Raw genomic sequence first — 25,211 nt, 5'->3', positions numbered from 1 at the left:
GGTTTTTAATTTTATGTGGTTTTTAATTTTTTTTCATTTATGCATCATTGTCTCTTTAAAGAAAAAAAAAAAACACTTTTTTTTACTACTTCTAATTCCAAAAGTCTGACTCTATTCTTTTAAATATGAAATAAATTTAAAAAAAACGAATTCACATAGAGTTACTTAGTGAAATTCATTGTAAATAAGGTAGATAGGGAATGGGCTATGTAGCCTCCAGATCTCTATCACTGAAATTCTGAGCTACTCTGCCTAAATCTCCCTGGAACTCCCTGAGGAGATGTGTGTCATTGGAGATTCCTGGAATTCTCTTTTAATAGTGTTTACTGATAATACAGAGCCCCAAGGAACCTAGTATAGAAAAGCTTTGCAGTATTCAAACAAGACTAAACATGCAAAAGAATTTAAGGAAAGAAATAACTTACAAATATCAAAAGCCAAACAAAAAGCACTAAAGGGAAGGGAGTAGACATTATGTATTTGAGCTATTAAGCATTGCTTTCAACACATTTATTCTCTATCATGTTAATAAAATTTCAACACCTAGGCCTTTTACTCTTGAAAATATTTCATCTTGTTACATACTATTCTCTCTCTGTCTCTGTCTCTGTCTCTCTCTCTCTCTCCCTTTGATAGAGCGGCTGTAATACCAACTTGCCTGTGTACTACACAGTTTGGCACATAATCATATACTGTTTATACAGTTCTCTAAGTGGATGTCTCTTTGGGAGATTACTGGTAATTCAAATCGCTAAAATGCTGGTATCTGCCTTTGTGTATCAGCAACAGCATTGAAGTAACCATTATTTTACTTCTCAAGATAAATGACAGTCCTGGGCACAATGCCTTGTTCATAAAAAATTCCAATATTGGTTGGGTTAATGAATAAATGAATAAGTACTTGCTGAATTGAATTCAAATTAAATGCATACTTGAGAAGAATTACTGTCAGCAGGAACCAACAGTTGTCCAAGCTGTCTAGATGCCATTCATCATTGAATGTGCTTTTTGGGGAGAGTACTATGTGCCGAGTTCTGTGTTATGAACTTTATCTGTGTTATCTTGCTTAATCTTCACAATAAGCTTAATGAAATCATAAGAATCTTCATGTGCAGTGGTAGAAAATGAATCAGAGAGGATTGTCAACAATGATTTATTCCATACCTTGTTTCTGGGCCCATGTAGGCAAAGATCTATCTCCTTGCTCTGTGTTGTCCTGGTAGTGGCTACAGTAGCTTTAAGTTCTTTCCTTTTAATTCCAAGATGACTAGCTGCAGAGAAAACACCTAACACCTTCAAATCACTGGAAATGTAGGAGAGTTTGGTTCTGAGTTGTCAAGCAAATGTCTCTCCAGATAAGCTATGTGCCAAAGACTAGACCAAACACTGAAGCCAGTGTGGTAGAATATGCTAAATGGCTAAGCTAATTAGGATCACTTGTGAGGGAACTTGGAAAAAACAACTTGGAAACATAAAGATGGGGGAAGGAGGAGAGAGGGATTTACTTGACAAAAAATTAAGATATGGTTGGTAAAAGAGTATGGAAATAGACATTAGAATGAAAAACAAAATAAAACCACTGTATCAATCACCTCTCTCTAAGTATAAGGAAACAAAGCTAGAAAGGATTTATCATTTTCCCAAGATCACAGGACTCACACAGTGGTGAGAGTAGAATTCAAAGCCAGGACTGGCACTGTGACATAGTGGGTAAGGCCACCACCTGGAGTGCCAGCATCCAATATGGACACTAGTTCGAGTCCCACCTATTCCACTTCTGATTCAACTCTAAGCTATGTCTTGAGAAAGCAGTAGAAGATGGCCCAAGTCCTTGGGCCCCTGCACCGGCGTGGGAGACCTGGAAGAAGCTCCTGGCTCTTGGCTTCAGATCAGTTCAGCTCCAGCCATTGTAGCCATTTGGGGAATGAACCTACGGATTGAAGACTATTCTCTCTCTCTGCCTCTGCCTCTCTGTAACTATGACTTTCAAATAAATAAATGAATCTTTTTTTTAAAGAATTCAAAGCCAAGTCTGTTTCCAACACCAATATGGTAAACTGCTTCCCTTAGGTATTGATTCACTAACCCTATATCTGTAGTCTTACACCTCAAAGATGCTTCTGAGTTTTTGTCAATGAAAGATTATTAGGAATAAATACATTTTGTTATACAACAGTATAGTAGCAGTACTACTGGGGCCGGTGCTGTGGCATAGGGGGTAAAGCCACCGCCTGCAGTGCCTGCATCCCTTATGAACACAAGTTCTAGTCCTGGCTGCTCCACTTCTGATTCAGCTCTCTGCTATGGCCTGGGAAAGCAGTAGAAGGTCCAAGTCCTTGGGCCCCTACACCCATGTGGGAGACCTGGAAGAAGCTCCTGGTTCTTAGCTTCACATTGGACCAGCTCCATCTGCGGAGTGAACCAGCAGATGGAAGACCTCTCTCTGTCTCTACATTTCTCTGTAATTCTGTCTTTCAAATAAATAAAATAAATATTTAAAAAAACCAGTACTACCAATAAATAACTTGCCATTATTATTACTGGCTAATTTTTCATCTAGAAGCTAATGTTCACCCACTTATATTTTTTAGAAATCTGCTACATGGAAAAAAAAAATGAAAAGCTGAATGACTTGCCCAATTAACAGTATAGAAAATTTGTAAGGGCCATATTTATGACAGCAAAAATATTAGAGCAATTAAGCAATACATTCAGTGAAGGATTTGTTATTCATTCAACAATTTTTGTGATGAATTCATTGTGATAGATAAAAATATTAAGTTAGTGCATTCTGGGTGAATATTAAATTTACATTATGATAACCTATAACTTCAGCATAAAAGATTCACTAGCAGTTTTGCTGAATATATGAAAAGACTTGATTAGAACATGTAAAAAAAGTCATAAAACATCATCAGTTTTATTCAGGCACATTATATGTATCTGAAGTTTGTGTATTCCGTCCATTTTCCTTTTTATAAATCAGATATGTGAGGGTACATCAAAATTTTGTGAAGGCTGGAATCAAAAGATTTTTCAGTGCAAAAAACGAAATCTGTATACATGGGTATTCAAAAAGTTTGTGGAAAAGGTATATAATGAAAAAGCTAAGCATAACTTTTAAAACATTTTTGTACAAAATTAAGCTTATCTTTTCATTTCCTTTTTCTACAAACTTTTTAATGTACCCTTATGTTAAAAACCAAAATGTTCCTTTTAGTTAATACTTGCTACTAACTCTAAAAGTAATTTTTGAATCAACTTTGTATAAGTTTTTCAAAGTCTTGCTCTCTCTATCATTTTCTCTCCCTTTTTCCTGGGAAAAGATTACTTCTCTGATGTTTTATATCCAAGACCAAGATTGATTAGCTTTAACTTTGATTTTTTTTAAAATGCATTTTTAGCTAAGATTTATGGATATTTCTATTGGAATAGAAGAGTAAGCTCAAATAAGGTAGTCTGAAATGTTTAATATCCTAAAATTTACAACTATATTTAAAACAATTGGTTATTTCTGAAACATAAAAAGTTAAAGAGTAAGGTTGTCTATGTGAACTTGTGTTTAATTTTTTTAAAAAAATATTATTTATATAAAAGGCAGGAAGGTAGAAATAGAGATTCTTTGTCCTCTGGTTCACTTTCCAAGTGTCTGCAGCAAACAGAGCTGGCTCCTGCTAAGTCAGGAGTCCAGAATTCAATCCAGGTCTCCCATGTGGGTGGCAGGGACCCAACTTGAGCCATCACCTGTTGCATCCCAGGGTAGGCATTACTAGGAAGCTAGAATCAAAAGAGAAACTGGGACTTAAATTCAGGCATTCTAGTATGTGATGCAGGTGTCTCAAGCAGCATATTTGTTATTGTTGACATGTTGAAGAATGAATTTTATTTACGCTACTCAGAGATTCTAGATACCAGTTACTCTGATATATATTTATTTTATAAATGAAAGTGAAAATATTTTATTATACTTCAGACTTAACAATTATAATTAAATTGCTTAGTTACACCATAAAATAAGATGCATCTAATGATTTTTTTAAAATGAAAATGTATATATGTTACCATGATCCCTAGACCAAAATATATATTAACCACTGCACCAAATGCCCGTATCTTGAATTTGTTACTATTTTTTATGTACCTTGATTGGTTGGAAGATGTATCCCTAAATCATAGAAAACTGCAGAGCCAACTGAATCAGAAGGAAAAATGGTGAGGGTCATAAACCTTAGAAAGTTGAGCCCAGTTAGTCACCAGTAAATTGACTAAATAAAGCACACACTAAAAATCTGAATCAACCATCAAATCTGATGTGGGGCTAGTTTAAATATCTGGCCAGAGAGGGACTTTCTGAGATGATAAAGCAGCTAAATTAAAATTGCTAAGGAAAAACCACCAATCACTGGCATAAGTATATTTTACATTTTGACATCATTACTAAATATTTGTCAAAGCCACTGTAATAAGACCATCAGGGATTCATGTGGATCATACCAAACTGATCTTATTAATGTTCCTAAGGGAGACAACTCACCTTAACAGAGGGAGACTTAGGTGGATTCCTTTAGGATTTGTCGTGTTAGGGTTGGTCACAAAGCGGTTTCAGGGCAAAAAGTGGTAAATGTCATCTCAGCAGAGGTTTGTGTGAATCTGAAAACTATGTGCTGAAACCATACATAGTCTATATTTGGAACACAAGAGTCCATGAGGTCTCTGGAGTTAATTGCTAAATCAGTTTGCAGTTGTATATTAAAAGATATATGTGTGAAAGAGCTGATAATGAAAGACCTTGAACTTGGCTAGTTTGTCTAAAGGGCATGGATTTTAGAGGTTACCTGTTTTGTATGTTGTAGTAGAATTTTGTGGTTTATCTTTTGCTTCTTTTCTAGTCTCAGAAGAAGACTTTTCCTTTTCAGATTTATATCCATAACCCTTTCATAACCTTTAGTCTTTATAGTTTGTTTTCTTCATTTAAATGTTTCACACTTCTCAAAAAAGTCAATCTAACTAATTATTTTCTTTATCACATTTGCTTAGTGACTATTTTGTCTTGTTCTAGACGTGCCTTTTCCGGTAGATTTCAATTCCAAGTACTCCTTTTATCTTTTTACCTGGGTCAAAATATATGATAAAACAATTTCTGAGTAAAGCATTCTGGAATAGAAATCCCTTCAATGTTTTTGAGATTTTCAAATGTTGGTAAGTTTGTTAAATTCTCCTGTATGCTGTTTATACAAAAGAACTAGCATTCAGGACTACTGAAGTTGCTACATAATTTAGGAGAATAAAAAAGTATTCAATTTCTATTATTTTAATCAAATATGTATTTATTATTATGTACAATTATATATATATATATATATATATTTTTTGACAGACAGAGAGGACAGTGAGAGAGAGAGAGACAGAGAAAGGTCTTCCTTTTGCCGTTCGTTCACCCTCCAATGGCCGCCGCGGCCGGCGCGCTGTGGCCGGCGCACCGCGCTGATCCGATGGCAGGAGCCAGGAGCCAGGTGCTTTTCCTGGCTCCCATGGGGTGCAGGGCCCAAGCACCTGGGCCATCCTCCACTGCACTCCCTGGCCACAGCAGAGGGCTGGCCTGGAAGAGGGGCAACTGGGACAGAATCCGGCGCCCCGACCAGGACTAGAACCTGGTGTGCCGGCGCCGCTAGGTGGAGGATTAGCCTAGTGAGCCGCGGCGCCAGCCATGTACAATTATATTTTTTTATCTTTAATATTGGTCTTAAAAATATATTGCACTTGAGTCATAGCCCCTTCTTTGAACTTGTCCCGTAGATCTCTACGGGTATAAATTCATTCTCCAGTGCTGCTAATTGAACTCCAGAGGAAACCCATGATAAGTACTTATGTAACAAAATCAGTATTATTAAATAGAGGAAACTTTATTTATATAAATTTTATAAAGTGTATGCTTCACTAGTCTTTGAAATGCTAAAATATAATTTTCACAGTCAGTATTTTATTAGAAATTATTAGATAAAAGGTATCCTCAATAAAAGCAGAAGTAAAATCTACCTTTTTGTAGTTTGGAATAAAGAAAAATTTCAAAGTCCTAGTCCTGATATTTTCATTAGTTAATATAACATGATATTGAACTTTTGTTCCTTATCCTATAGTTTAACTGGCTCAATTATTATTAATCTCTATGAAATGCCAGTAGGGATTGTTTTATTACATTTAAATAAACATTGTCATTGGTGTTACCAGATTTTTAACTGATAAGAGAAACGAAATAGTCCTTTTAAAACTCATATCACTGTGTTATGGGAGAGGTATCAGTGTTATTTATATATTATATTTGTTCTTTTCATTATATTTTTGTTTATTAATATATAGAAAACAGATTTAATGAATTTCATAGATATGACTCCAAGAATCCAATATTTTCTTCCCTTCCTCCTCCCTCCTTTCTTTCCTTTTTTTTTTCTTTTAATTTTTTCCAATAACATACTTTCAATTTACTTTACAATCACGGACTCAGTTCTCCTCTAAACAAAGAGCTCTACAAGTAAAAGGTAGATAGACCACTGTTCCACCAGGATACAGACAGTGGTTATAGAAAACAAGCAAATCACAAGATGTCAATGTAGCTCAATATACATTTAGTGTTAAGTGACAGATATTATATTTTTTCTCTGTTTTGGTTGTAGCTAATATAGAGAACAACAATTAAAAAAACTGTTCTTAAATGTAGACTTAAAATATTTTGAGATAATTTTTAGCCAACTTATTTCATATTTGTTGATAAAACCTGCATGTTTCTATTTGTTCATATTTAAACTACAAATTTTAAGGTTTGACAATACCTGGAAATATTAGAAGTCATTACAATTAATAAATAACAGAATGAGATTCTACAATTTTGTTACAAGTCAATAGCCGCTTTTTTGTTGTGTTGTTTTTCTGTTTTTGGAAACAAATTAAAAATTCTATGTGGCCAGACCCAGCATCTCTATATTGGCAAATGAAATATGGAATACTGGAATATACTATGGAGTATATAGTCCATAAATTCACCAAGACTTCCATTTAGCAACCCATGACATAATAACTCAAGAATTCCATAGAATTTCCTAAGAGTTAAAAAAAAAATGAAAATTTGGAGCTGGCTGTGTTGTGTAGGAGGCTAAACCCCTGCCTGCCACACTAGTATCCCATATGGGCACCAGTTCGAGACCTGGCTACTCCACTTCTGATCCAGCTCTCTGCTATGGCCTGGGAAAGCAATGGAAGATGTCCCAAAACTTTGGGCCCCTGCACCTGTGTAGGAGACCTGGAGGAAGCTCCAGGCTCCAGGCTCCAGGCTTCTGGCTTCAGATCAGCCCAATTCTGTCTGTTGGGGTCATTTGTGTAGTGAACCAACAAATGGAAAACCTTTCTCTCTCTGTCTCCCTCTCTCTGTCTGTAACTCTACTTCTCAAATAAATAAATAAATAAAATTAAGTTGACAATTTTGAGGCAGATTCTGAAATTCTGAAGATGTGAAACCATCTTATAACCAAAAAACATTTTCTGATTGTTTCCAATCAGATTTTTACATTGGTAACAGGGAAAATTTATGGAATCTCTGTCTTTCAGTGTCCTCTTGAATATTCTAGCAAAAGTAAAGTGAAAGCTCCCTATTATGGAATAAAATGAGTTGCTGGGAAATAGAATCAATATGAAAAAGTGTGTGTATGAGTACTATTTCTATATCCTTCATCAGAGTAATGAAACATCTGGGCTGTAATATCTTGAAGGAAAATTAAAAATGATCTGTTTACCCCCACATGAAATACACTCTATCTGTTTCTACCCAGAGAATTTGAACAGATTGGGTGAAAGTTTGTCAGATATTATTCTATTATTTCTAATCTAAAGGTAAAGAAATGAATGGCTGATAGTGAAATAATGTCTAAAGTAAAATGAATGAAATTTGTTTTGAAAATGGTAGCTTGAAGGAAAACTGGAAATTCCAGATGCATAAGACTAAAAATAGAAATGATTCCTGTTTTTAAGTTTATGGTCATTGTATTTGATATTCCAGGTGATCCTAAGCTTTAGAAGTGTTGACAATGATTAGACTAGAAATACAGGTCTTAGGTTTTCTAGGAGAGAGAGATTTATATCGATAGAGTAAAGGTAGAGGTTGAGGTACAAGTAGAAATAGAGGCAATGGTGGAGGTGGAGAAAGATAGAAAACTAAGGAAAGGGGAAAGAGATTTGGGTAGGGGTGATCCAGAAATGCATGAAGAACTCGTAGGAGAAGCCATTAAGTTCCATTAGTTGGTTATTTATTCTTGAGCACTGTAACTGAGATAGGGTACCCAAAAAATGTCTTGTTCCCGAGATCTTTAGACTCAGATGATTTTTAAGAGATTTTGGGACATCATGAGATGAATTGTTAGTTGTCAGATAATGTCTAGAGCAGATTGAATGCTATAATTATTCTTTTTGAAAATTAAGCATCTTGTACAATATCAAAGAATGCTTGCAAGTTGAGGGTAGAGTGTAACTGTTATTAAGTTTCTGGAGAGACAGTTCTGGCCATAAGATATATGGACACTGTTGTGACAAGGGCCTGATCTCTGTACCCCATAGACAAGAGTGATATGAATTGCATTCACTGGGTCAAAATTTACCATACAGTAACACACATTCTTCTTTAAATGTTATGTACATAACTAAACACAATATTTCAAGTTCAATTTGACTATTGCATGGAATAGAGACTTACTTTCCTTGATCTGAATATCATAGCTGTTAATGCTGGCATCTCTTAATGCTACCAAAAATTTCATTAGCACTTCTAGCTGCTTGATCCAAGTCTGCAATCATGTTTAGGTTGCAGTGAGCACTCCTCAAGGATTATTTCTGGAAAGCATGTCTAGGTTTCCTCATTTCAGAATCAAATGAAGTGCTTCTGGCAGATCCAGATTCTTGGGCCCTGACGTGCTGAATCTGAATCTCTGAGAGTGGGACCCAATTCACTAAAATACAGTGTACTTGCTAGATCTTTCTCACATGCTCTACGTTTGAGAACAGTTATGATTCACTGGGAAAGCGGCAAGGGTAATTACCACCTATAAATACGTAAATTTAAGATGAAGCAGGCATTTGTAGGTACAAGAATGTTAGTCAAAGAACCAGGATTGAGTCTAGAGACTAGGTGGTGGTAGTTGAATTCTAAAATGTCAGATTCTAAATTGTCATGATTTAACTACTTACACTCTAAATCATTTTTTTTTTTTTGGTAAACATTAGGGTGATGAGATCATCATATACTTGCAAAATTCCAGGTGGCGCCCTCAGGGACTATTAATTTTTAGGAATGATTTGAGGCCTTGAAATTGGCCTTTAAAGAAGCACTCAGTTGCATTTGAGGAAGTGGTCTACATGTTGAGAGCTCTACTCTTACCCTGTCCATTTCTCTTCCTGTTAAGTCTTCCCTTCCTAATTGAATCTTCAATTTTTCCACTGCCATGGGTTTTTCTTATCCTCATTTTGAAGAAAACAAACAAACAAACAAACAAACAAACAAAAACCACCTTAAGCTACAGCCTAAGATTGTTTCCTTATGAACTTGTATTAGTTCCTGGAACTGTGATAACAATTTACCTACAAGCTGGGTGAAAGAGTATGTATTTATTTTCTCAGTTTAGGAGGCTAGAGTCTGAAATCAAGATGGTGTGAGGCCATACTCCTTCTGAAGGCACTGAAGGAGCCCTTCCTTGGGTCTCCTGATTCTGGAAGCTCCAGGAAGCTTGTGGCTTGCAGCACTGTAACTCCAGTCTCTGCTTCCATCTTCACAAGGCCATCCTCCCTCTGTGTCTGTTTATGTCTGTATCCTCATGTGACTTTTTCCTCCCTGTGTATCATCTGTCCTTTAATAAGGGCACCAGTCACCCTGGACTAGGACCCCTGTTATCTAATGTGACCTCAGCTTTATTACATCTGCACAGATCCTATTTCCAAATAAGGTCACTTTCACATCAGTGAAGGGTTTAGGATTTCATATATTTTAAGGGAATATATATCAATCCATAATCAATCTTGTAATTTGTTATATACATGCTTCCCTGTTAGATATTTCCTTTCTTCCTCAACTGAGGTTCTGAAACAAATAGTCTAGCCTCATTTAGAACATTTCTTCACCACCTACTTACTGCAGCCCGGCTTTGAGTTCTGCTGGCTTGGGGCTGTAGAATCTGAAGAAGCCTTACCAATTCTTGTCTTGATGTCATCACTATTCTCCAGGCTAATAAGTGCTCTTCCTATTTGAATTGACCTAAGTCAGTCTAGTTGTATACAGTGTTTAATTTCATTGTGGTAAATAACTGTATAACTGTAGCCATGAACAAAATTGTACTGAAAGCAAATATCAGAGAAAAATCTCCCAAACATGCAGATAATTTTAATCAAGTTTAGAAAAACCAGTACAGAACTTGTGCCATTAACCAGAGAGAGGGGACTTATAATACTTTATCTTTTAAATGTTCCCACTACCACCTTAAATTCCAGGCTTACTCAAAGCAGACACACTTAAGGGCTGAGTTCTATTACTATGTATAGGTTTAAGCTTCATATCATACTGCCTCTATGAATATATTTACAAATAAATTGTAGACATAGCATAACTCTCATCTTTTCATGAAGAATTTATTTTCTTTCAACCATTCCTTAGTATGTTATCTATTGGTGAACAATGATTTAATAACTAACCTAGTGACGTATATATTTATGAACTCACATTTTTTAATGGGTCAGGAGTAAAAATATAACTTAGATGCATCTTCTACTTAGGATATCACAAGGCTGAAATTAGTAATGTCTTCTGGTCTTATCTGGGCGCTCAACTAGGGAAGGGTCTACCTATAAAATAACAGCTTATTGGCAGAAGTCACTTCTGTTTTGCAGTTATAGGGTTGAGATTTTCAGTTCCTTGCTGGGTGTTTCCTGGTGGCCATCCTCAGCTCCTAAAAGCCACTTTAAGTGCTACATATCCCCTACTTCTCCAAAGCCAGTAAGTGCAAGAGAGATTTCAGGAGAAGTGTGTTATGATCTTATACAACCATCTAATGATTAACACATACTCATGTCCATTCTATTGTTTATTTAAGATCGATTTATTTGAAAGGCAGAGTGAAAGAGAGAAGGGAAGAGACAGAGAAAGAGAAAAGTATCTTCCATCTACGGGTTCACTTCTCAAATGGTTAAAAGTGCTAGATCTGAATCAGGCTGATACCAGGACACTGGAACTCCATCTGGATTTCCTTGTGCTATCTTTCCACGCTTTTCTGGGTGCATTGGCAGGGAGTTGAACAGGAAGAAGAGCACTGGGGACTCCAGCTGTTGCCCAGATTTGGGGTGCTTTTGTCACAAGTGGCAGCTTAAACCACCACACCACGACACAGGTTCCGTTATTGTTTAGAAGCACGTCACATAAATTCTTCCCGCACTGAAGAGTTGAAGCTCCCTTGCAAGCATGAATACCAGAATGTGGCCATCATGGGATCCACTTTCAGTGTCTCCTGTCCACCAAACTCAGTCTTCTTACTGTAACTATTCTACTTAGACAATCATACCTCCAAAAATGACCTACCAGCTGGCTGTATATTCTTATTTCCAAAATCTATATTGTACCTCTGTCGCTCCCCCTCTTCGTGGAGGAACGACACAGGACCCTGCGCTGTTCTTTCGTCTGCTCGGCCCTCCCCGGGTTTGCTGCTGGTTCTTCCCGGGTTGGCTACTGTCCCTTCCACCTCCGTGGAAGGGCAGTTCCCCCTGGCCACATTCCCCACTTCCGCAGGGGAGCGGCACACCGCCGGCCGGCTTTCTCGGGGGCTGCACAGGTGTTCCCCTTAGATGTTCCCTTTAGATGTTCCTGGTGCATGCCGTCTCTCTCCTCCTTTATAGTCCTCCTCCGCCAATCCCAACTTGGCTGCCCACATGCCGAGTATGCTGCTCTCCTCCAATCAGGAGCAGGTCCTACAGTTTATTGGTTGAACTGGAGGCAGCTGTGCGGAAGCTGTTTACTTCTCTCCCAGCGCCATATTGTGGGAGAGCAGATGCATAGAATAAGTCTTAATTCCAGTAACTCAGTCCAGTCCGGGCTGCTCCCCACAACCTCAAATAACTATCCCATGATTTCAACCTTTATATTATCTCCTTTTCAATATTTTGATCTGAACATAGTCATTTCTATGTGAATACCAATCTCTACAGTGTAGATTTCTATTTTTTGAAAATTGTAAATGAAATTTTACTTATTTACTTAAACTATTTAATTGAAGACACTATTTAATGTTTGAAACTCAGATCAAAGTGCCCCTTTCTTTGGTCTTTTTAAATATTACCCTCCAAACAGGAATTATGAATTTTCCTCTGATCTCTGTTCCTACAGCGTTTTACATTTGTCTAATAAATTTGTGTAAATCACATTTTAAGAAATTGTAAATCATATCTTATTACATTGCTATTCCTATGTAAACTCCTGGGCACTTGGTAAATATTTTAACTTAGAGTAGATAGCAAGTGTTCCTTTCTTCCTGAATTACTGCCTTCTCTTTTTGCCATCTAGGACGATGACACAGCTGGCATTAAAATGCACATGAACCACAAACTTGAGATTGTGATTTAATGATTCTTAAGTGGAAAACAATCATGGGTACTTTTAAAGTTTTCCAAGTGATTACAATTTGTAGCTGTTATTTATAACCAGTGATCTATTACATTATTACATTTCTGTGCTTCGTCCGCTTTGTAGCATATCTTGTCATCTGAAATTATGTTTTTTTTGTTGTTGTTGTTGGCTTATTCTTGTCTCCATTTTAGAATGTAAGGACTTTAAAAGATTGTTCATTACTATATTGTTGTCTTAGTTTAGCCTTTTAACAAACTTCATAAACTGGATAGCTTCACAAAAAAACATTTATCTTTCATAGTTCTGAGGCTAAGAATAAGGTCAATTTGCTTCCTTCAGTGAGATAATGGTTAAATAAATTGTGGTACAAGGCCGGCACCGTGGCTCAGTAGGCTAATCCTCTACCTAGCGGCGCCGGCACACTGGGTTCTAGTCCCAGTCGGGGTGCCAGATTCTGTCCTGGTTGCCCCCCTTCCAGTCCAGCTCTCTGCTGTGGCCAGGGAGTGCAGTGGAGGATGGCCAAGTGCTTGGGCCCTGCACGCCATGGGAGACCAGGAGAAGCACCTGGCTCCTGCCTTTGGATCAGCGCGGTGCGCCAGCTGCGGCGGCCATTGGAGGGTAAACCAACGGCAAAAAGGAAGACCTTTCTCTCTGTCTCTCTCTCACTGTCCACTCTGCCTTTCAAAAAATAAATAAATAAATGAATAAATTGTGCTATATAATACTTACTATGTTTGTACTACTCAGTAACAAAGATGATCACAACATTGATATGGTCAGCACAAGTTATTTTTTATGGAATTGGACTGAATGACATATATACAATTATATTTCTAATCTTTAAAAATATTTATTTATTTATTTTAAAGATTTATGGTTTTTTTTTTTTTTTTTTTTTTTTTTTTTTTTTGGACCGGCAGAGTGGACAGTGAGAGAGAGAGACAGAGAGAAAGGTCTTCCTTTGCCGTTGGTTCACCCTCCAATGGCCGCCGCGGCCAGCGCACTGCGGCCGGCGCACCGCGCTGATCCGATGGCAGGAGCCAGGAGCCAGGTGCTTTTCCTGGTCTCCCATGCAGGTGCAGGGCCCAAGCACCTGGGCCATCCTCCACTGCACTCCCTGGCCACAGCAGAGAGCTGGCCTGGAAGAGGGGCAACTGGGACATAATCCGGCGCCCCAACCGGGACTAGAACCTGGTGTGCTGGCGCCGCTAGGCGGAGGATTAGCCTAGTGAGCCGCGGCGCTGGCCAAGATTTATGTATTTTAAAGGCAGAATGACAACATGGTGGTGAGGTGGGCAGAGAAAAATCTTCCATCTGCTGATTATCTCTCCAGATAGCTGCAATGGTTGGGGCAGGGCTGTGCCGAAGCCAGAAGCCAGGAACTCTGTGAAATGACAAATTATTTTTTCTAAGGAAGAAAAAAATATAGTTTGCTAGTTGTTTGTCATTCTGAGGGAAAGGAGAAATGTTGGTGTGAAAATTTGGTAGTGAAAACTTCAGTCATTAAAATGATTTTTTGTAGAATAACTTCAATTTTAGACAAATTAATGAATGCTATGTGATTATTTTAACTATTCAATTCAAATCCAAAATAATCACACTTTCAGATGAATTAATTCAAACTCTTTTATTGTCGCCTCCACACAAGGCCCACTAGAACATTCATTTACTTGGAAAGCCTTCAGAAATAAAACATAAATTAAAATATCATATGCACTTCTATTAATGGAGCAGATATCTTAGAAAGTTATATTTAAATTGTATAGTCCAGCACATTTGTTAAGATACTCTGAAATGGTTTCAACCAATAGGAGCTTATGGGATACAAAGTTGAACAGTGCCTAATAAAAATATTATTCATTATATATTTTATATCTAATACCTTCCTTTGTAAAAACGCATCTGCAAAACATATTTTATATGTATTGACATGAAATTTATTATTAGTACATATTCTCATAAGTGAATGACATGACACTTGTATCTAGCAATAAGTTTCTATTTAATCTTAACAAAAATTCAATAGTTGTGATATAATATTTATATAATAATCTTATGATATGTTATTGAAATCATAAGAATTTTGACCATAAGCCATCCTTACATATTTACATATAAATTTAATAAAATCTGAAATAATTGAAAACTGTATGCAGAGATGATGCACTATGTGTGTGTGTGCACATTTGTGCCCTGCTAAATCAGTTTAGTATTAAAAATTTTTAAAAAGAACCAACAAAAATGTATCATTTTTTAAGGGCTACATAAGATGCTACAAATCAACTAATGATCTTTTATGGTTTAGCAATCCAGCCTTTGGTAAAATTGTAAACATATAGTTTTAATTTGTTTCTTTGAATGGCAACACACTGAAATAATACAGTGTTTCTTAATTATGTTATTATGCTATGCATTTTGGTTTGAGTTCATGTTCATAAATAGTAATATAACTTTAAACAATTTTGTAATAATAACTCTGATTATGTTCTAAATGTTGGCTGTGAGAGGAAGTAATCTCAGCTTAATTAGCTGCTTACTTCTATATGCTAAATTAGAGCTACATTACAAAATAAAAATCTTTAAATTATATACTGAAAAAATCTCCCAACATAATTACCAGAATCTCTACAGGAAGATATAATTACTATGGGCTAAATTCTTTCTTCAGTTTCATTTGTGCTTCCAACAGAAGCCAAAAGACAAAAACTGCATACATAGCTAAGAGCTGAATATCAATTTACTGTGAATTCTTCTGGGCAGTGTCCAAAAACTACTGGAGGATATATTGTTAAAGCTTAAAATAAACATTTTCAACTATGTATAGTGAAACCAGTTTAAGACACCATCCATTCCTTTTAGGAGCAGGAATCCAGAATGTTCAATGTTAACCTTGATTTTCCAATCAACTCACTGTCTCCCCTTGAAGATCTTATTTAATTAATTTATGTTGAACTTTATATATCTGTAAAATGGAGATAATAAATATTCATTTTCCTTGAGGGATGTTCAGGGAATTCATAATTGTAAAATGCAAAGGATTTGTGGTTGAATGCTATGAAATAAACTGCATAATGGGGACTAAGTCAGCTGTTATGTTCTGCTGTGTATGTAGCACATTATGGGCAAGTATCAAGCATTACTTGATAATAATGACATTTAGTGTAACCATCAGCAGTAGAAACCTGAATGTATAAGGTTGTTGAACAATGTGAAAAGATAACCATATTCAGGCAGAGATACATGATCTGACTTTCAATCCTATCACAGGGGATTAATAAATCACAAAAAGAAGAGGCTGTTCCAACAAAGAAGCAACATACTGAGAGGCATAGCAACTTGAAAGAGAAATGAGTATAGCTAGAAAGTGCATGTGCGGCCAGCGCTGCAGCTCAATAGGCTAATCCTCCGCCTGTGGCGCTGGCACAGTGGGTTCTAGTCCCGGTCAGGGCGCTGGATTCTTTCCCGGTTGCTCCTCTTCCAGTCCAGCTCTGTGCTGTGGCCCAGGAGGGCAGTGGAGGATGACCCAAGTGCTTGGGCCCTGCACCCGCATGGGAGACCAGGAGAAGCACCTGGCTCCTGCCTTCGGATCAGCACAGCGCGCTGGCCACAGCATGCCGGCCGTGGCGGCCATTGGAGGGTGAACCAACGGCAAAGGAGACCTTTCTGTCTGTCTCTTTCTCTCTGTCCACTCTTCCACTCTGCCTGTCAAAAAAAAAAAGTCCATATGCATCAATACCATGAGCTTTGAAGTTAGGAAGACTTAGTTTCAATCTCAGCTCTACTTTATAGGTGATCTTGGGTACTTAATCAGTACAGGAAGAATAATAGAATTGAAAATATGTGGACTCACAAGAATTGTGTGACTATTAAGGAAATAATATACAAAGAGCACTTATCCTAATAATTACATAGTAATTGGTATTTATCACATAATCACTCAACAATTAAATCATTGAAATCTATTGTATGCCAAATGTTATAATATATTTTAGTCTGTGTGATCCCATGATTCTAAAATTCTTATGTTGAAGCTTGTCTCCCTAATATGCAGGTATCGGTAGTAATGACTCCCATTGTTAAGTGTTATGAGTGGAGCTCTGGTCAAATTTATGGACATGTTTAGTGTGAACTGGTTTCCTTTCTCTGGAATAACTGCCAAGAGTAGCATTACTGGGTGTGGTATATTAGTTTCCCATTGCTGTTGTGACAAATTACTACAATGGCCTACATAATTCAAATTTTATTATTTTCTGATTGTAAAAGGAAGAGATCTTATTGGCCTACCATCAAGGTGTGGGCAGGCCTGTGTTCCTTTTGGAGAAACTAGAGGAGAATCTGGTACCTGGCTTTCTCCTGCTGCTAGAGGGCATCCACATTCTCTGATCACGACCCCTTCTAACGCCTTCAAAGCAAGTCGCACAGTGCCTTCAAATCTCTCCCTCTCTCATTTCTCAATTCTCTGTCTCTCACTTTGGCTTCTGTTATCACGTCTCCTTCTCTGGCTTTGTCCTGATATTCCCTTTTCCTGGTAACTACCCTTATGAACATATTGCACCAATCTGGCTACTCCAGGTTAATCTCATCTCAAGATCCTATATCTAACAAACTGCAAAGTCCCCAGGCTCTGGGGACTGCATGTAAACATCTTTGTGAGGACATAGAGGGGAAGGCAGGGCAACAATATTCTGCCTGCTACATAGTACCCTGCTAAATGTAGGTTTAATTTATGAGAAACTGCAAATCTGTTTTCCAGAGTCATATTTTCATCATTGGTATGCAAATGGCCAATTTTTTGTGTGTCCTTACCAGCTTTGGATGTTGGCATTGTTTATTATTTTATCTGTTCTGATATATTCATAATGATAGCTCATTATGGTTTTAGTTTAAATTTCCCTAATGGCTAATGATTTTGGACATCTTAGGTTTTTACTTGCAATCAGGCCATCTTCTTCAGAACAATATTTGTTCATGTCTTTTGTTTACTTCCAGTTGAAATATTTGGGTTTTGTATTCCTGAATTTTGAATTTGCTTCCTATATTCTAGGTAATAGTCCTTTATTAGCTACGTGTTTTTCAAATATTTTCTTTTAATCTGTAACTTGACTTTTAACTCCTTTATATGGTCTCACACAGAGTAAAGTATTTTGATGAAACATAATGGTTTTGATATAATAAATTATTCTTGCTAATTCTTACATCTATTGAATTTTCTAGGAATCTATTAAGGAAATTTCAGGACAATTGGAAAATCATATTTATAAATTGTTCCAGTCAATTAAATGGTATCCTTTGCTGTAAATTTACTCAGGCACTGTTATATATACTATGATATTCTGTTTCTGTAACTCTCTTGTCACATATTACAGTTAAATAATTTCTGTTTATTAAACCAAAATATAACACTCTGGTACTTTTTTATGACATATAAAGGGATATTTTACTAATCAGAATTTTGCTAATTCATTTGTTGAAAACTATAGACTACACATACTTTTAAAAACCAAGTGCAATGTGCTGTGAGTCTCTGAAAATGCCATCACTATTTTAAAACATCATAGAATTCCTATTTTTATATGCAATTATAACTGTCTATTTACTTCTTTCGAATGATATCTCAATGGTTTGCAACAAGGAAGACAAGTGCAGTAAAGTGAACTGGCTGCTTCTGATTGAGCTTTCTGCAAATATGTCTGGGAAGGCTACAGGTGGCCCAACTGGTTGGACCCCTATCAACATTGTGAGAGAGTAGGATGGAGTTCCTAGCTCCTAGTTTTGACCTGTCTAGATCAATGTGGCCAATTAGAGAGTAAACAAATGGATGGATGATTCTCTCTCTCCCTCCCTCTCTTTTTCTCCCTATTTCTCCCTCTCTCTGTTGCTCTGCCTTTCAGATAAATAAATGAATTTTTTTTTGAAAAAAAAAAAAAAAGACCTTGAGGTTGTGAGAAGTGAATACAACTGTATCTCTTTTGTGAATTTTAGCTTGCTGGACTTCATAACGTAAGCACAAATGCACATGCCTGCCCACAGACACACACACAGACACATACACTCACAAATGTATGCATGGCATGGACAAGTAAGTTGTATATTTCTCATTATTCAGATAAGGAAAGTATTCTCTTCCTAAAGAGAAGAAAACTTATCCTTCTTTGTAAACTGTTTAGGAAATGTCTTTCCTGGAAACTTTATGAAATATACACAGAAAATAAGCAATAGTTTAATAGTGAGAACAAGGATGACTTTTCACTTGGCTATTTCTTATAGTGATGACTGATGAAAGCTGATTGCATATTAAAGTCAATCTCTGAAAACATATCTGTACTAATGTTCAATCCTAGTATCCAGCTGAAATGATTAAAATTAAATATTAGCTAATTAAGAAAGAAACTTGCCTTACTTTTTTGCTTAAATCCTTGGTTTTGGTGTCAGATTCATTCTTCTTCTTGATGTATATTGAAGAGCAATATTATAAAGTTTAAGTTCTTTCAGACTAAACACACCTGATTACTTTTCTAAGATGTTTTTTAATCAAAATTATTTCACAGTAGTACTTCCGAAATTATAATCAAAATAAAAAACATTCTCTAAAAAGTATAGCATAGATTCTGTAGTAATCTGGGTAGAATTTTTTACATGAGTGGATTCTAATTTAGTTGATTTAATTTTTTTTATTGAAATTGTTGAATTCTAGACACTAAATTTATGTGTTTGATAATGTTTTCCTTGATGCAGACTAGGAGGTTAGGTGACTTCTATGAAATTTTTAGTGTAGTGAAAGGGAAATTCTGATCTTTTTTTTATTTAATCCAATTGGCTTTGTTTTAATTGTGTCAATTTTGTGCAGCTTAAAGGCCATTTTGATGTTTGTAGATTTTTGATAAGACTCTCTAACATAAATCTTTTGAATGGTTAATTATTAAAATGATCAAATTTAGGGAAAATCTCAAGATTCTGCCCCAAGAGAACTTTAGTCTACTTTTCCTTACTTCTGATGACAAATGACCAATTTGATTCAATCTAAATTCATGCATTTTGGAACCCACATTAACTCTTACAATTGAAAGTGGATAAAAATAAATATATTATTTTGATTCCAAGAATCCAATTCACTCAGGTTATTCATCTATTCCAGAATTGAAATCTTATATATTGAATAAAAAAGGTAATTTTTAGTGATCAGCTATTCTGCATTGCATGGATATTTTTCCTGTCAAAAAAGCATTTTACACTACATTTTTTCCTACATTTTCATTGAATAATTGACAACTATGTAAAGTTATATCACAGAAGTATATTTATATATTATATACTTTAATAAGGGGATTCAGGCTTTATTTTTATACCAGTTAATTGCAAAGATAAAAACATAAAATGTTGTTATTAATGGCCCTGAAAGTAAACTCTAATTTTTTATAAACAAGGTTATTAATCATACATTACTTTTTTTTTTTTTTTTTTTTTTTTTTTTTTTTACAGTCAGAGTGGACAGTGAGAGAGAGAGAGACAGAGAGAAAGGTCTTCCTTTTGCCATTGGTTCACCCTCCAATGGCCGCCGCGGCTGGCGCGCTGCGGCCGGCGCACCGCGCTGATCCGATGGCAGGAGCCAGGTACTTCTCCTGGTCTCCCATGGGGTGCAGGGCCCAAGCACTTGGGCCATCCTCCACTGCACTCCCTGGCCACAGCAGAGAGCTGGCCTGGAAGAGGGGCAACCGGGACAGAATCCGGCGCCCCGACCGGGACTAGAACCCGGTGTGCCGGCGCCACAAGGCGGAGGATTAGCATAGTGAGCCGCGGCGCCGGCCTAATCATACATTACATTTTAAAAGTTTGCCATAAATTGGTATCCACAGTTAGTATTTCACATGATATTCTTTCCTTTTCTTTCTCAATTAATGCTTTTTGAAAAATTCCTGTCTTTTGCATGTAAACCTTAAAACGATTCGTCATGGAGACTTTCACTCTAGAATAGTTCATACTGTTGTTTACTCTAATTGCTTCCTGTACAAGATATACCACAGGTCTTAAATTATTTTCCTCCACTTAACTTAGATGTATGACACTGTTTTTCACCTATGATATAAATTCTATGATGGCCAAATTTCACATATCATCTTAGACCTAGAAACTGGCACATAAGGAATATAGAATAAGTAAAAGTAATTGTTGAATATATGCATGAACAAATTATCACAGTATGGCAGGAATGGTTATGACTGATATCAATGCTATGTGATAGAAAAATATAGAATAAAATTTTAGGAAGTATCCTGCAAAAGGATATTTATAATTCATTTATTTTGTATTCATTCTCCAGATATCACTAGCCTGTAGATTTTCTTAAAATATTTTCATAGTGGACAATAAACCAATCTGTGACTTAAAACGAATTAACATCCTTTTCATGGAGGCAGATGCCTATCCAAACAACTGCAATAGAGTCGTGAATCCCACAACACATAAACATTCTTAAAGGAGCAAGATCTGGCAGAGAGGGTGATATGCAATCAAACGGTGACCTGAAATATTTGCCTTGCTTTGTCTTCAGTCTAAATATAAAATAGTGAGTCAAATATTCAGCTCCTGTTCTTTGTTGCCATATAGTAATATTCAGCAGACACTTCAATTCTTTAAGGGATGCCTTCAGCAAAATTACTGATTAGGTCATATTTATGTCACAAGGGTTCTTTCTGCTTTTCCGAATTTGTTCTGGTGTTCTTAGGGTAATAGAAACCATGCCAAAAGAAAGATAAGTAGATAATATTTTCCTGGAATTCCATTTTCTCAACATTTATTTTCTTTCTTTGCACTTCAACTATTTATGTATTTTTAAATCGAAAACCATCATTACAATTCTAAGTGTGGTTACAGGTAAAATTACAAAAGTGATCACAGGGTGGGCACTGTGGCGCAGTGGGTTAAAACTCTGGCCTGAAGCACTGGCATTCCATATGGGCACTGGTTCGAGAACGGCTGCTCCACTTCTGATCCAGCTTTCTGCTGTGGCAGTAGAAGATGGCCCAGGTACTTGGGCCTCTGCACCTGCATGGGATACTGGTTCCTGGCTTCGGTTCAGCTCGCTTCTGCCCATTGCGGTAAACTGGGGAGTGAACCATCAGATGGAAGACCTCTCTCTCTCTGCCTCTCCTCTATCTGTGTAACTCTGACTTTAAAATAAATAAATAAATCTTTAAAAAAAGTTATCACAAAAAAGATACATTCATCATAACAGTTTTAGAACAGAGTCACAATATATGTTAGTGCTGACTCTGGGCTGCATAATTCCATGGGGAATCTGGCCCAAAGATGTGCAGTATGCAGCCACCTCAATTATAGGCAGTGGTCCCTGGCTTGATGGAATAATCCTAAAAACAGTATGAACAGAATAGTGAGAACTGGCCATAATTTTTGGCCGAAAGTTTGCCTCAGCAATCAAAATTATTAATCTGCTTTTCCCCCCTATTGGCTTTATTTAAAATATATTATACTTATAGAGTTATTACTGAGCTGGCTAATTGCAGATAGTGGTGAAGTACTATGATAATATGGGGAATAAATATAATAAACTTAGTCATGCATTGAGTGATAAAAGTAGAGTAGACATTAGAAATTTTAAAAACTGCTAGTATTAAGGTTAGGGACATGGGCTCAACAATTTTTATCAATTAACTTTATAAGATGGCACTCAATTATGTGAAAAATAGTTTCATTTATAATAATGACAGTGGTTTAATGTAGAATATGTTTACTGCTACTATCAGGTGAAGAATTTTCATTTAAGATTTTGTGATGATATGTAAGAAGTATATAAATGATTGTAGGTTATAAAAAAACACAATATATTGCACTATTTTATTCCTAAAATTAGGATAATAACTAGATTATTTCTTTTTTGTGTTATAAAGATGGAAACTTTTAATATGTTCCTGCATTTCCTTTTTTTTTCTATGTTTAATTTCCTTCACAAACATCTGTGCATTTTCCTCAACATCTCATTAAAAATGATGAACTCTGTTTAACAATCTTTCACTCCTCTCCCTAAGGATAGAAGACCACAATGTTTGAAGAATATTTGCAAGTTTAAGTTTCAAGTTAGTCATAAATGCTAAGATTTTTTATTACAATATGAGAAATTCTAATTTCTGAAAATAGGATTTTAAAAATCCATCTGATTAGAGCTTAATAACTAAAATACTTATTTTCAACAACCTATGGTTTTAGAAGTCTCAATAGTGTTGTTTTTATGGCTATATGTGAATCTACTTCATTTTGTAGTTTTAACATGTAAACATTGCAATTACAACATTAAAATACTGTTTAAAATAATATTTCAGAAGATAATTAAATATAATGTGATCATTTTAGCTTTTCTATTAAAAATACAATGTGTATATATATATAGAATTCTTTCCATGTAATTATTTTATTGAGTTCTATGTGCCTGACAAATGAAAGTAGTGTTATATTAGACTAGGAAACTTCCAAAAAGGTATCTGAGATGTTATTTTGTGCTTAACACCGGGCTGCCAGACCTACAGGTACTAAGCAAATATAATTCTTATAAAAAAAAAAACCTGCAACAGGAGCTTTTGAACTCTCAAATCGTCTAGTTATGAAAGTGTCTCTGCTATTCCTGGATTTAGTGTTTAAGCACTGGCTGATTTCCTCATGAAGAAAAGCGTTTTGGTTTTGGTATTAATATTTGAATATATTTCTTAATAATTTTATTTATCCAGTAATAGACACTATTTCTAAGCTCTTTACAGCTATATTTGGATTGATAAAACATGATGATATCGCTCTAAGCTGAAAAGCCCTTCACTCGCTTCAGCTTCCAAAGTAACCACTGCTGTCAAGAGGATGGCCAAGTAGGGTCAACAGCATTGCAGGCAGGACTGTGTATTAACTAATGAATGTTTTCAGAAATGCTACCCACCTTCTCTTCAAGCCGCTCTCCTCCCAGGCCAGCTAGGTAATGGAAGTCAACAGGCTGCCTCCCTTTTGAGGTACCACATGCGAAAAGATAGAAAGGTCTGGGTCTCATAACTGACAAGGCCGTAAAGCCCACCAGATTGTTATCAGGCCCCTTCTGTCAGTTTCTATTTGCCTCTCAGTCGGAGAACTTATTTGTGGCTTAGATAGCACCTTTGTTAGGTCCTCTAATAATGCTCTGTTCTTTGTTCTAGACCCTGTCTTGCCCACGTGGGGCCTCATTCCTTTGTAATCATAGCCTCTACTCTTACATCATTGGCTCTACTCCCAACCTGTGTGTATTGATGATCCTCACCTCCACTTAATGTTGTATGATTCTTCAGAATTTCTCTACAGACAAATCCCTCTACCTGCAAAAGATGAGTGACCTTTCTCCAAGTCTTGATTGGGATTAACTTTAAACCACGTCCATCAAACAGTCTTCACAAGGGTCCAGAGACCACCCTTATTTCCTCTCCTCTGCCTCAGCTCATGGCATGAATTCACACACTATTTCCATCCACCATACTACTCCTCTGACACTAAAGGCAGGCACTTCTATCAGAGGAGAGAATAGAACATTGTAGTATTGCATGTGAAGTTGTGGCTATTTAGTCTGTAGTAAAAAGTAGGGTTCCACTAAGCATAGGAAGACTACTTCCCATTTTATCTTGTTTTAAAGATAACAAAACAAACTAGACACACACACACAAAAATACTGCATGTCCTGCCTTATGTGTAGGAGCTAAGATTAAAAAAGAAAAGAAAAACCTAAAAGAGATAGAAATGCCTCTATATACAATATTGCTGCAAATATATTTTATTAAACTTTATTTTATATCTGTCAAACCAATGTTTAAAAATGTTATTTTAAAATTTACTGTATGTGGGTGAAATGCTCATCTTTCCATTTGCTTATTGTTTATAAATCTTGCCTATATTATCACTGAACTAGGGTCTTTTTACTTTTTGCTGACTAATCTTTTAAATTTTTTTTTTAAAATTTATTTGAAAGAGTTATAGAGAAGGAGAGAGAAGGGGAGGAGGGATATCTTGCACCTGCAGGTTCATTCTGCAGATGGCCCCAATGGCCAGAGCTGGGCTGATCAGAAGCCAGATGCCAGGAGCTTCTTCTAGGTATCCCATATAGGTGTAGGGGCCCAAGGACATGAGCCATCCTCCACGGCTTCCCCAGGCACATTAGCAGGGAGCTAGATCAGAGTAAAGCAGCTGGACTCGAACCAGTACCCATATGGGATGCCAGCGCCATGGGCAATTGCTTTACCCGCTATGCCATGACACCAATTCCCAACTTTAATTTTAATTACAAATATGTTATATTGAGGCCAGTGCAGTGCTGTGTTGTAGCAGGTAAAGCCGCCATCTGCAGTGCTGGCACCCTTTTATGGGTGCCGGTTCTAGTCATGGCTGCTTCACTTCCAATCTAGCTCTCTGCTATGGCCTGGGAAAGCAGTAGAAGATGGCCTAACTCCTTGTGCCCCTGTACCCGCATGGGAAGACCCAGAGGAAGCTCCTGGCTCCTGGCTTTGGATCGGCACAGCTACGGCCGTTGTATCCAGTTGGGGAGTGAACCAGT

At 36.6% G+C, this 25,211-nt stretch overlaps 1 protein-coding gene across 3 annotated transcripts in view; it reads left to right on the top strand.

Moving 5' to 3' along the window:
• CCSER1 (coiled-coil serine rich protein 1) overlaps positions 1-25,211 on the top strand; it is a 1,433,531-nt gene that overhangs the window by 814,996 nt on the left and 593,324 nt on the right. The window contains exon 10 of one of the 3 annotated variants that reach the window (XM_089302625.1): positions 17,858-17,965. The exons of the other annotated variants lie outside the window; for them this stretch is intronic. Coding sequence (XP_089158751.1) covers positions 17,858-17,941 — 84 coding nt within the window. The 3' untranslated portion in view covers positions 17,942-17,965. Of the gene's footprint in view, positions 1-17,857; positions 17,966-25,211 lie in introns of those variants that run through there. 3 annotated transcript variants of the gene reach the window in all.

This window comes from Oryctolagus cuniculus, chromosome 8 (assembly GCF_051225735.1).
Source record: "Oryctolagus cuniculus isolate XC-2025 breed Fujian yellow rabbit chromosome 8, ASM5122573v1, whole genome shotgun sequence".
Taxonomy (NCBI): Eukaryota; Metazoa; Chordata; class Mammalia; order Lagomorpha; family Leporidae; genus Oryctolagus; species Oryctolagus cuniculus.
Note: the sequence above shows the minus strand (reverse complement) of the source record. Positions and strands in the feature narration are given on the sequence as shown.